At 34.5% G+C, this 11,322-nt stretch overlaps 1 protein-coding gene across 1 annotated transcript; it reads left to right on the top strand.

The window, feature by feature from the left end:
• The first annotated feature begins 2,235 nt into the window (after positions 1 to 2,235).
• On the top strand, positions 2,236 to 10,788 carry LOC113047969 (deleted in malignant brain tumors 1 protein). The gene is made up of 11 exons (XM_026209429.1): positions 2,236 to 2,279; positions 2,912 to 2,950; positions 3,263 to 3,619; positions 4,107 to 4,415; positions 7,022 to 7,324; positions 7,418 to 7,723; positions 7,844 to 8,146; positions 9,021 to 9,326; positions 9,956 to 10,044; positions 10,136 to 10,240; positions 10,324 to 10,788. Exons 2-10 carry the CDS (start codon positions 2,917 to 2,919, stop codon positions 10,235 to 10,237), a joined length of 2,109 nt encoding a protein of 702 aa, XP_026065214.1. The 5' UTR covers positions 2,236 to 2,279; positions 2,912 to 2,916; the 3' UTR covers positions 10,238 to 10,240; positions 10,324 to 10,788.
• The last annotated feature ends 534 nt before the right edge of the window (positions 10,789 to 11,322 follow it).

Genomic DNA, 11,322 nt, shown 5'->3' with positions numbered 1-11,322 from the left:
CATGTATTACACTGATTCAACTAAATGACGGCTAAAATTCGAGCAAAGGGATATTAAATTTAGCATCGATTCCAAATAAATAAATTACTGAATAAAATAAAGGCAGACATTGTTTTTTTTTTTAATTAATTTTTTGTAATTTAAACCTCAAGACTTGCACTTGCAAAAAAAGAAATAAAAAGAAGTACATTTTGCATTGATCCATATTTTAAATATTGATTATTCTGTGCATCAAAACACATTTTATTATTAAAAAGTATCCCTTCAAACTGAGTAAAATAAAGACAAACGTGATTTATTATTTCTCCCATGGTGAATTGTGTGTATTACACTGATGCAACTTATGTGTCAATTAGACAGAGGAAATCCTTGTGTTAAAGTATTTAGCAAAAAAGTAAACGACTGAAAAATTAGCACATAAAAATATGTATTACATGGAGCCAGATGAACGCAACACCCTCCTGTGGTGAAATGTGTGAATTACAACTTTTTAATTTTACAGGCCATAGAGCCTGAATCATTGTGCTTCAGTATTTGATTGGACAAAAAAATACGATTTTAATCAGAATTTAATTATTTAAATAACTGGATGCCACTGACTAAATTAGAAATATGTTGCTGTCATGTCATGTGGTATTGACAACAATACAGCATAGGCTACTGCTGTTAAAAAACTGTATCCCATTGTTGTTGATGTTGTTTTAAACTTCATTTTTAGTATTTTCTTCTTTTCACAATGCAGCATGCATTATCCAATATCCTAGTATTATACTGTTCATATCTTGTTCCCCTGGTTTATGGGAAAAAAGTTGTCTCATTACTGAACTTTGACAGCCCTTGCTGATCACAGAATTCAGATGTGGGTTATTTCAGCCTCATATCTCCATCAGATGCTTGGAAGACAAAGTAAAAATAAACAATTACAATGCTAGCATAGATGTTGTTCGACTTCTTACCTTTGTCTTACCTCAACCTTCTCATTTAATGCAGGAACTTTCCTTCACTGATGTATTTCATTGGTTTAAACCTGAATGTTTATGAAAAACCATGTACATCTTCCTGGAAGTTGGTGTGATGTCATAGAAAATTCATGTAAGGAAATTTAGGAAGGTTTCAAGTTAAAAATCCAACATCAAGGGAAATTTATAGTACAGTATATGTAGCTTTCAGAGTTAAATGGAACACTATCCTGGAATATTATTTGCTAAACTTTTCAAACAGATGAAAAATCAAACTATTGGGTTTTTCATAAGCCTTTGTAACTTGAACAACCATATAGCACTATATGCAAACCTCTGTGAGCTTAATTTTAATGTTTATGAGTTCAGTTGTTACAAGCAGTCTCCGTCTTCTCCCATTTGTCATTCATTCAGTGCTTTATGTACACTGTAAGAAAACCAAGACCAAGACAAATGTATGTGTCAAGCAGTGATTTGCATTGATTAGCCTTAAAACCTGTAGTTGCCAGCTGAGGAAAAATAGATGTCAAATAAAATGGCGTTAAAGTAAGTTACTGAAAGGCCACTTGTGGTATGGAAACATTACATAAATAAATTTGAATTTTAAATTGGATATGAAAACTTTGTTGGTAATTGATACTGTATTTATCTTTGAGGTAATAAAGTGTAATAGTGTTAACAATATAGAGTTGTAAATTACATATTAGCAGACAAAGTACTACAAAATAAAGACATGTTTTAAAACATCTGTACACTCACATGCATGTTTCTATCATCCAAAAGTTTCTTTGAATGCTTCTTTGCATATTCTTTAAACACAAGGAGCAAGTTTGCAAGCCCTTCATTCATATTCTCAGGCTATTTGAATAGTAAAACCAAGATTTGATTGCCAAATGTGTCTGACCTGCTCTTAAGTCTTAAAAAAGAAGAAAAAAAGGGGGAAAAAATAAAAAAAAACCTTCAGTAGCAGTGATATAAAACAATGCATTCAGCATTTTTTTAACATTCCTTTTGTTGACTCATTTATATCAAACATTGCTAAATTTGTTCATGCTCATTAATTCCAGCTTTTACATTCACAAAAAACCTTGACATTAGTTAATTTAAATTAACATGCTTCCCTAAGAGTGGTCCAATGGGTTATTATGAGCTTATTTCTTTCTGACACTGTGTGTGAATAACAGCGTGGGTCAGTCAGAGGAGGAGGGAAGGGGTTAATACTGCTTCCTTTTAACAAAGGTGTCTTAACACCTCTATGAACAGAAGTTCACTCATTCTTGAGGACTGCATGACGAAGAGCCAGACGGGTCACAGCCAAAGGTTTTAACATTATTGCTTATTTCTTTTTCTGTCTGTCTTGATTTCTTTTTGTCAGGCATTGACTGATCATGAATTTATGATGTTCTGTTTTGTTGTACTTTTAGCTTGTTGAATGGCGTCATCATGACACACAATTTAAAAATAATCATGACTTTGATGCTCTTTTTAAGACGTTTTGTATATAATTATTGAAATTATTAGCTCATAACTTAAAAAACATCTTAAAAAGAGACTCAAAATCATGATTATTTTGAAATCAATTAAATAATTATTTAGTAATAATATTCAATATATTTCAGTTGGTTTAATTATATATATATATATAGAGAGAGAGAGAGAGAGAGAGAGAGAGAGAGAGAGCGAGCGAGCGAGAGAGAGAAAATTAATTCTATACAACCAATTTTAACCAATATTTTTAACCAATTATATCCAGTATAATAAAAATAGAGTATTATCAATGAATTATCGGCCATAAAGATCCCATTAACATCCAATCCAAAATAATTGCACATTATTGAAGTTTCTTTTATCACTGAGCTTTAGTAGTTGCTGAATTATCTAGGTCTTGTTGAGGTTGTTTTTAGTTATTTTTCAGTTTTTGCTGCTTACTGATAACTTTCTTCTCTTTTCAGTCACTATGCTGTTCTATCTGAGCTTCATTCTGCTTCTAGGTGAGAAACACATTTAAATACAAAATTATTTTTATACTGTACAAACTATTTATTTTTAAATGCTAATTCCCTAATAAAGAGTTACATTTTGTCATTTAGTCTGATTTACAAGCTGTTTACCTCATGGGAACCAAAAAAAAAACAAAAAAAAAAAAGATAAGAAAAAGGAAAAAAGTTCCCACAAGATTCAGGTTTTACTATCTTTGTGGGACATCTGGGTTTACCTGGACCCCAACATAGGGTTTTCCTGGAACACTAATTACTCTGTTTATTAATTAAACTCCCCTCAACCTTCTTGTGTTTTTCAAACAGACAGTGTAATAAATGCAGGCGTCAGTAAAACCAAAGTGATAAGTGTGCTTGTTCCGGTGAGGTTGGTGGAAGGTGATAATGCCTGTTCCGGAAGGGTTGAAATTTACAAGGACAGTGAATGGGGCACCATTTGTGATGAAGGGCTGGACAACGCTGAAGGCAACTTGGTCTGCTACGAGGTAGGGTGCGGTCCTCTCGTATCCATACAGCCTAGTGCTTTCTTTGGGGAAGGTACGGGACCACTGCTGACGGATGACCTAAACTGTTACGGTAACGAGAGCTCGGTGCTCGACTGCATTTGGGGGAACCAGACCGACGTGTGTGACCACAAGAGAGATGCTGGAGTCATCTGTGACTGTAGGTTACATTCATATTATTATCAAAATCAAGCATTATTCTAAGACTCTTAAAAATAAAGGTTCCAAAAGTGGGGCTCTGTAAAAAGTGATTTAGGGTTCTACAAAGAACCTTTCAGTAAATAGTTTGAATAGAGAACATTTAAATAATCTAAAGAAGCTTTTTTCACAATAAAAACCCTTTTGTGGAATGAATGAAAATATTCTGTTAAAGAAAACTCTTAAAAACATAAAAGTTTGATTCCAGAGAAAGAAGCGTTTTGAAGTACCCCAGAGAACCTTTCAGTCAACAGTTCTTAAAATAACAACTTTTCATAATGCGAAGAAAATGTGAAAAATTTTAAGAACTTTTGTAAAATGGCAAGGTTCCATGGATGTTAAAAGGTTCTTCGTGGAACTATAGATTCCAATAAAGAATCTTTAATTTAAAGAGTGAAAAAGAATGTATATTTTTAAGAGTGAAAGAACTTATGGAACTTTTCATTTAGACACCCTCAAGTTAAAAGACGGCAGTGGCATGTGTTCAGGGAGAGTGGAAATCTTCCACAACAGACAGTGGGGAACTCTCTGCGACTCCGCCTGGGATGTCAAAGACTCGGCGGTGGTGTGTAAAGAACTTGGCTGTGGAAGCCCAATAGCTACATACTACAATGCTTATTTTGGACAGGGAACAGGTCCGGTATGGATGGATGGCATCAGTTGCACTGGTCGGGAGAGTTTGCTGAAAGATTGTGTGTTTAGCGGTTGGGGAGTGACCTCTTACACACATGCTGATGATGCTGGAGTCACTTGCTCAGGTAATTACCAAAACCAAAGAAATACACTGGGAATTGTTACACTAGGGCTGGCCCTAACCAAAAAGTAGTACACTTCAAGGTTATTTTATTAAATTAAAAATTAAATTTACACTTTTATCCAAAGTGACTTACATTGCATTCAGGCTATCAATTTTTACCTATCATGTATTCCCAGGGAATTGAACCCCCAACCTTGCGCTTCATAGTGCAGTGCGATACCAATTGAGCTACGGGAACACTATTAAGTATACTTAAGTAAAGTTCAAGTATATGTTTAAGTATACTTCATGTAGCAAGTATACAAATATCATGTGTTCTAGTAGTATACTTGTAAGTGTACTGTTTAAATACTCATTGGGACTAAATTGGCCCACTTTCTTGTATATAAAAGCATATTTTAAAGTATATTTTAAAGGGGGGGTGAAATGCTCGTTTTCACTCAATATCCTGTTAATCTTGAGTACCTATAGAGTAGTACTGCATCCTTCATAACTCCAAAAAGTCTTTATTTTTTTTATATTTATAAGAGAAAGATAGTCTGTACTGATTTTTCCCGGAAAAACGCGACCGGCTGGAGGCATGACGTGTGGGCGGAGCTAAAGAATCACGAGCGCCAGTAGGCTTTTGAGTTGAGAGCGTTTGGAAGCTGTGACACAGATCCAGAGGCTGAAATTTAACAAGAGCAGCATCAGCAAAGGCGGTATGCTATGTGGTATGTACTGAAACTGTATATATTTGCTAAGCGGTTTTGGAAAATGACTAAGTTCCACTTTATGTCGTCTTTTTTTTTTTTTTAAGCTGTACATGTGGAAAGTGCAGTTTGATGACAACATCGCATGTTGTTTACTTGATGTGCTTATGCGCTGATAGCTAAGTTAACAACACAGAGATAATTGAAGCAGTTTAACTCACCGCATGTGGTTCCAACACACGATTGTGACCCTTTTTATTTGGGACTGCATTATCCTTAAGAAATAAACGATGTGCAATCCGAAATGCAAGGAACAAACAAAAACACTTGCACAACTCCGTTGATGCTCTGTAAAAATAAACTCCATCCACTGGTCCCTCAATGCTGTTTCTCTTTTGGTAATCTGTGCAGGGTTGTCTTGCCCTGGCAACCAAAAACACACTTTTTTTGTGACTTTTCGCGACGCTCTCGCTCTGATCAGTGATTGTCTGTGCACAGCCTCTCTCTGCTCTGCTATACGGGAGCGCGCTCTTCCGGCAGAAGAGCGCGCACTTAGGACCCATATAAGGAAATTCCGCTCCATCTAACGTCACACAGAGCCATACTCGAAAAAAACTTTCCGAAACTTGTGACAAACCGGAAGAGGTTTTTTGGAACAAAAATACTCCTTCAAACGTACAACTTAATTTTTGAAACTTTGTCCATGTTTAGCATGGGAATCCAACTCTTTAACAGTGTAAAAAACTCAGTATGCATGAAATAGCATTTCACCCCCCCTTTAAGTGTAACAGTAGCAAACATTGAGTAAACAAGTAAATTACCTCTATGTTTGTAGTTTGTACTTCAATTATACTAAAAGTGAACTTATAGGTATTCTGACAGTTTACATATGAAATACTTTGTACACTTTGAAGTATAGTCTCAGTAAACTACTAGTTTAGTAATTTTATACTGCAAGTATACTCATGAGTTTTCTTTACGTGAGCTTTACATCATACTTTAAGTATACTACTATGTCCTATTTAGGTATGAATTTGTATATATTTTGTTATATAAATATATGAACATACAAAAACGTTTTAAAGAAAGAACAGGGGTCTCATTTATAAACATTGCGTACGCACAAAATAGGCATAGAAATTGCGTACATATTTTTTTTTCGCACACATCGGGATCTATAAAAAATAAACTTGCCGTAAATATGTACGCACTGTATGGACATTATAAACCATGCGTACCAACTCTTTTTCATGGAGTGAAAAATTTATGAAGTAAACAACGACTTGAACAAAACTTTGTTTTCATGTTGATAAACACATTTACATTAAGAGATTAACACAGAAATTACATAATTTGACCTTGACACTGTTATTTATTTGGCAGTCTATAGGACAGTCTCAAGCCTCCTTGTTATCTTCCAAAATATCTTAAATTGCGTTCTGAAGACGAATTAAGCTTTTAAGGGTTTGGAACGACATAGAGGTAAGTGATTGATGACAACATATTCGTTTTTGGGTGGAGTAACCCTTTAAATTCACATACTTGTTTCTCAGAAAAACAACGCTACAATCAGTAATCACTGTTGCCAACCCTAGCAAGACAAATAAGCAACTGCAGCTTAAAAAAACAAGCCTGATATTATTTGATTATTTAGTACCAGTAAATGAGTCTGCAACATATTAAACATAAACACTTTAATTTGAAAAGCGGTTATTTTACAAAAATCACGAAACTGCACCAGCCCGGGAGGAGTGCATACATAACATATTAAATTGCATGTACATTTATTTAAAAAAGTTAAAATATATGCATCACAGCCTGTGCGCAAAGTATTTTTTAATTGGATTTGAGGCAGTCACATTCAGGTCTCCATTTTTTATTAAAATCCTCAAACATCCTTCTTTCTCTTTTTTAGAGTATAGGCTTGAGGATGGACCAAACACTTGCTCCGGAAGGGTGGAGGTCGTCTTTGAACGTCTTGGGTGGGGAACTGTTTTGGACAAAGGCTGGAATGTGTTGGGAGGAGATGTGATCTGCAAACAGATGGACTGTGGAAGTGCACGGAGTGTCAATGGTGGGTCTGCTTTTGGGAAGGGTTCAGGTACGGCATGGTGGTATGATACCACATGCTCGGGAAATGAAATCTCCCTGAAAAGTTGTCTTTCAGGCAATGAGAAAAAGAGTTCACACAACAATGACGCAGGAGTGGTCTGCAGAGGTAAGTGTGAGCGACAAACAGAGAACTATGATGATTACGCCAAGACAACACATCAAATGCAATGTGATTTCATCTGAATTTTTCTTCTTTCAGAGGTGAAACTGGTAAACAGCCAAAGCATTTGTCAAGGTACAGTGCAGGTTCGTTATACTGGAGAATGGGGAACAATATGTCACAACGATTGGGATCCACTGGACGGTATTGTGCTGTGCCGAGAACTCGGCTGTGGTCCTCTTTCAGGGACATACACCTCAGCTTATTTTGGGATCGGTACAGGGTCAATAATGATGGATATTGTCCAGTGTACCGGCAGTGAGTCCTCACTGAAGGACTGCATTAATTCTGCGCCTGTAAGCAGCCTCTGTACACATTCACAGGACGCTGGAGTCATCTGCGGAGGTAAATTCAAACAAAAAGAGGTTTAAAATGAACAAATCTACTTATATATAAATGTTGTATATACAGTTATTCTTACATGAATGCCTTCTGAAATGTGTTGTCACTTACTCTGTCTCTCAGAAGTGAGATTGGTAGATGGAGACAGCATTTGTTCTGGAAGGGTGGAGGTTCTTAGAAACAATCAGTGGGGAAGTGTCTGTGGAGACAGCTGGGATATGACTGACGCCCAAGTCGTCTGTAGAGAGCTGGGCTGTGGAACTCCAGTAGAGGTAAACCAAGGTGCTTTTGGAAGCGGTGTTGGACCAATATGGATGGATGATGTGAAATGTACAGGCACTGAGTCAACATTAAAGGACTGTGGGTCAAACGGATGGGGAGTTCATAACTGTGATCATGCAAACGATGCAGGAGTTGTCTGCCGAGGTGAACTTCCTTACAGCATTTTCTTACTTTTTTTTTTTTTTTTACATGTATATATTTTCAAAATATAAATCCATGTATGGGAACTTTATCATTTTAATTAGGGCTGTATTAATTTTAATCTGACAATTATTCAATATTATAAATTGCAACTGGATATGGTGAAATTCATGACATACAAAAGTAAAAAAAAAAAAAAAAAAAAAAAAAAAAAAACGAATTATTAATACAAAATTATAAATATTAGTGTAATCAGGGTTATTATAGTTAACTAAAACTATGACCTTTAAAAACTGTTTATTGAAATGTATTTTAACATTTAAGCTAGTTGCCAAATCAACATTTCTCATTTTCATTAAGTTTAACTTATTTATATAAAATAACTACTAATAAAATTTAATTAAACATTTATAAAAAAAAAAACTATGCAGACAATAAAAAAGCAAAAGCTAAAAAAAAAATGACAATTGAACTTTAGAAAACAAGATATAAAAATAAAACAAATAATGCATTATTATTATTATTATTAACTACACAAATATCTCAGTGATACTAAAATAACAGTAATTGTAATATTTCACTGTAAAGAAAAGAATAATAATAATACATTTGAATTATGAGCTGCTTGTGTATAAATGAAAACTCTGTTGCGCTTCATTTTGAAACACCAGCACATATTTTATCTATTTCAATTGCAGCCTTTGTGTTTTGATAATCACATCATATCATATCATAATTTTGGTTTTATTTCAATGAATCATGCAGACCTACTGTAATTAAATTCTGTTAATTAATTATTCAAATACATTAAATTATCATTGTCTATTATTAATGTATGCATAGAGATGGATCAGGAACTCTTCTGACTTCTTTTTAGAGGTACGGTTGGTGAATACGAACAACATGTGTCAGGGCACAGTGCAGGTGTATCATGACGGCCGGTGGGGAACTGTGTGCCACAACAGCTGGGATATCGCAGATGGTTTAGTGCTTTGTAGAGAGCTGGGCTGTGGTGGGAATGTAGAGCCCTTGGGAAGTGCATATTTTGGGGCTGGTGATGGGCCAATATGGATGGATTCACTCAGATGCAAAGGTGACGAGTCAAACCTAAGGAAATGCCAGTTTGGTGGGTGGGGAAACCATCAATGCATTCATGCATATGATGCAGGAATCATCTGCAAAGGTGCGTCCATGTCCAAACCCATACAGTACATCAGTCCTCTATGGAAGCATGCTTGTTTTTATTTTGTCTTTTACAATTCTTACCGTTTATATCTCACATTTCAGATTTTTTTTCCACCCACAAAATAAATACAAAATTCTAGTCTGAATTACTAGATATAAACTCTGAATCATGAGCTGTTCATGTGTAATTTAACACAGTGCTGCGCTTCACTCTTAGTTTCTGAGAAAAAAGTAGGAACTGAAAAAACATTGCAAGTAAAAAAAAGAAGAAGCTACATGTAAACTCAAAATTCTGTCGAAAATTTTTAGAATTGCTAGATACAAACTCAGAACTGCGATAAAAAGGCAGAATTCTGAGTCTATATTTTGCAATTCTGGTTTTTCCCCCCTCGGGTCTGAGTTTACATTTCTAAATTCGATTCCGAAACTCCGTGCCTGAAACAGGCTTCCATAGTTCTTTGCATTTGCAAATATTAACCAAATATATTTCTATGCAAACATAAAATAATATAGGTACAAAAACAATATCACATAATCAAATAGGCAACTTCGCTGTAATAATGTTACAATACATGGGATATTATCACCATATGAAGATTTGCTTTAAACAATATCTCTCTTTTACAGAGATTAAAAATGTGCTCAGGATTAAGGTGAACGCTGACTCTGATGTAAACCCCAATGACCCTTCATACATGGCACAACTACTGGACAAAGTAACACATATTTATAAATCAATGACATTTTTATTCATTTGTCTATTGTTGTCATTGAGTGCCTGTTGTATTATTCATCTGAATTGCACAGATCAAAGAAGAGCTCAAAAATCATGGAAATTTCTCTGTCAAGTGGAGAACGCAGTTGAATGAGCAAGTGTTTCAGGAAAAGAAAAACTTATTTGATCCCTGACAGGTTTGTAAACTCTTTCTGAATGGGCTTATTTTAAAGATACAACTTGAATATAGAACGTCAGATCTTCATTCAAATTGTTGCAGGTCTGTTATTTCGACAGGAGCCATAGAAGAAATGACCTTTCATGACAAATCCAACAGAACAACTCAACTGCTCTTGCAGAATCATCCTGATGATGAAGAAGTGTTTATATTTACATTTAGACATTTAGCAGACGCTTTTATCCAAATTTAATACTAAGAATTATATACTAAAATGGTCTTACATTTTATATTATATACTAGAGATTTAGTATGTAGTATAAAATGATATAATAAAAAGGTTTAATATATTTTACAGCATATGAAATAAAACATACTATTTAGAATATTTGTTTAGGTTGCAGCAGGACAGTGACCATGAAAGTCTGTAATCATTTCACATGCGTTGATGCTTCTTTGTCGCTGACCATTGTTTAATTATGTTCATTGGTTGGAAGTGAAAGGAAAATAAAAATGTAAAAATGATTTTATTTACATGTTAAATGTTTCTTTGCTTCGGATTTAATATATTTATAAACCACCCTCCTAAAATAAAGTTACATAACTTGCTTAATTGTGTATTAATTTGTATGGTGTTACATTTCATTACATAAACAAATGTTTCCAGAGTAAAGCTGATTAATCAAATTTCTTGACAATTCTAGTAAATAAATTAATGAATGAATAAAAATGAATTAATAAATACAATTCTAAGTTATTCCACGTTGTTCCAGGACATTATATTTATTTTCCATTTATAGAGTTTTCAGTATTGTATAGAGTGAAGCAACAGAAAGATTAGCATTAGTTTTAATTAGATTTTGGACAGTGTGCAAGAGGTGCACAGCTCTTCATACCAGTTATAAATATTATAAACATTAATTAATAAATCTATGCATGCACTAAGGTGAGCCACATGCTTTAAAACTTAATATTAGCCTATCTTTCAGAAGCACCTCTTGGGCTTTAAAACTCATTTGTCATTACCAACAGCCAAAATCGTATTCAGATTTTGAAGGCACTTTTACATGTACTTCAGGGTGTTTTGCATGTAGACTGCTG

This window comes from Carassius auratus, chromosome 29 (assembly GCF_003368295.1).
Source record: "Carassius auratus strain Wakin chromosome 29, ASM336829v1, whole genome shotgun sequence".
Classification (NCBI taxonomy): domain Eukaryota; kingdom Metazoa; phylum Chordata; class Actinopteri; order Cypriniformes; family Cyprinidae; genus Carassius; species Carassius auratus.
The sequence above is the reverse complement of the archived record's forward strand: the minus strand, read 5'-3'. Positions and strand labels throughout refer to the sequence as shown.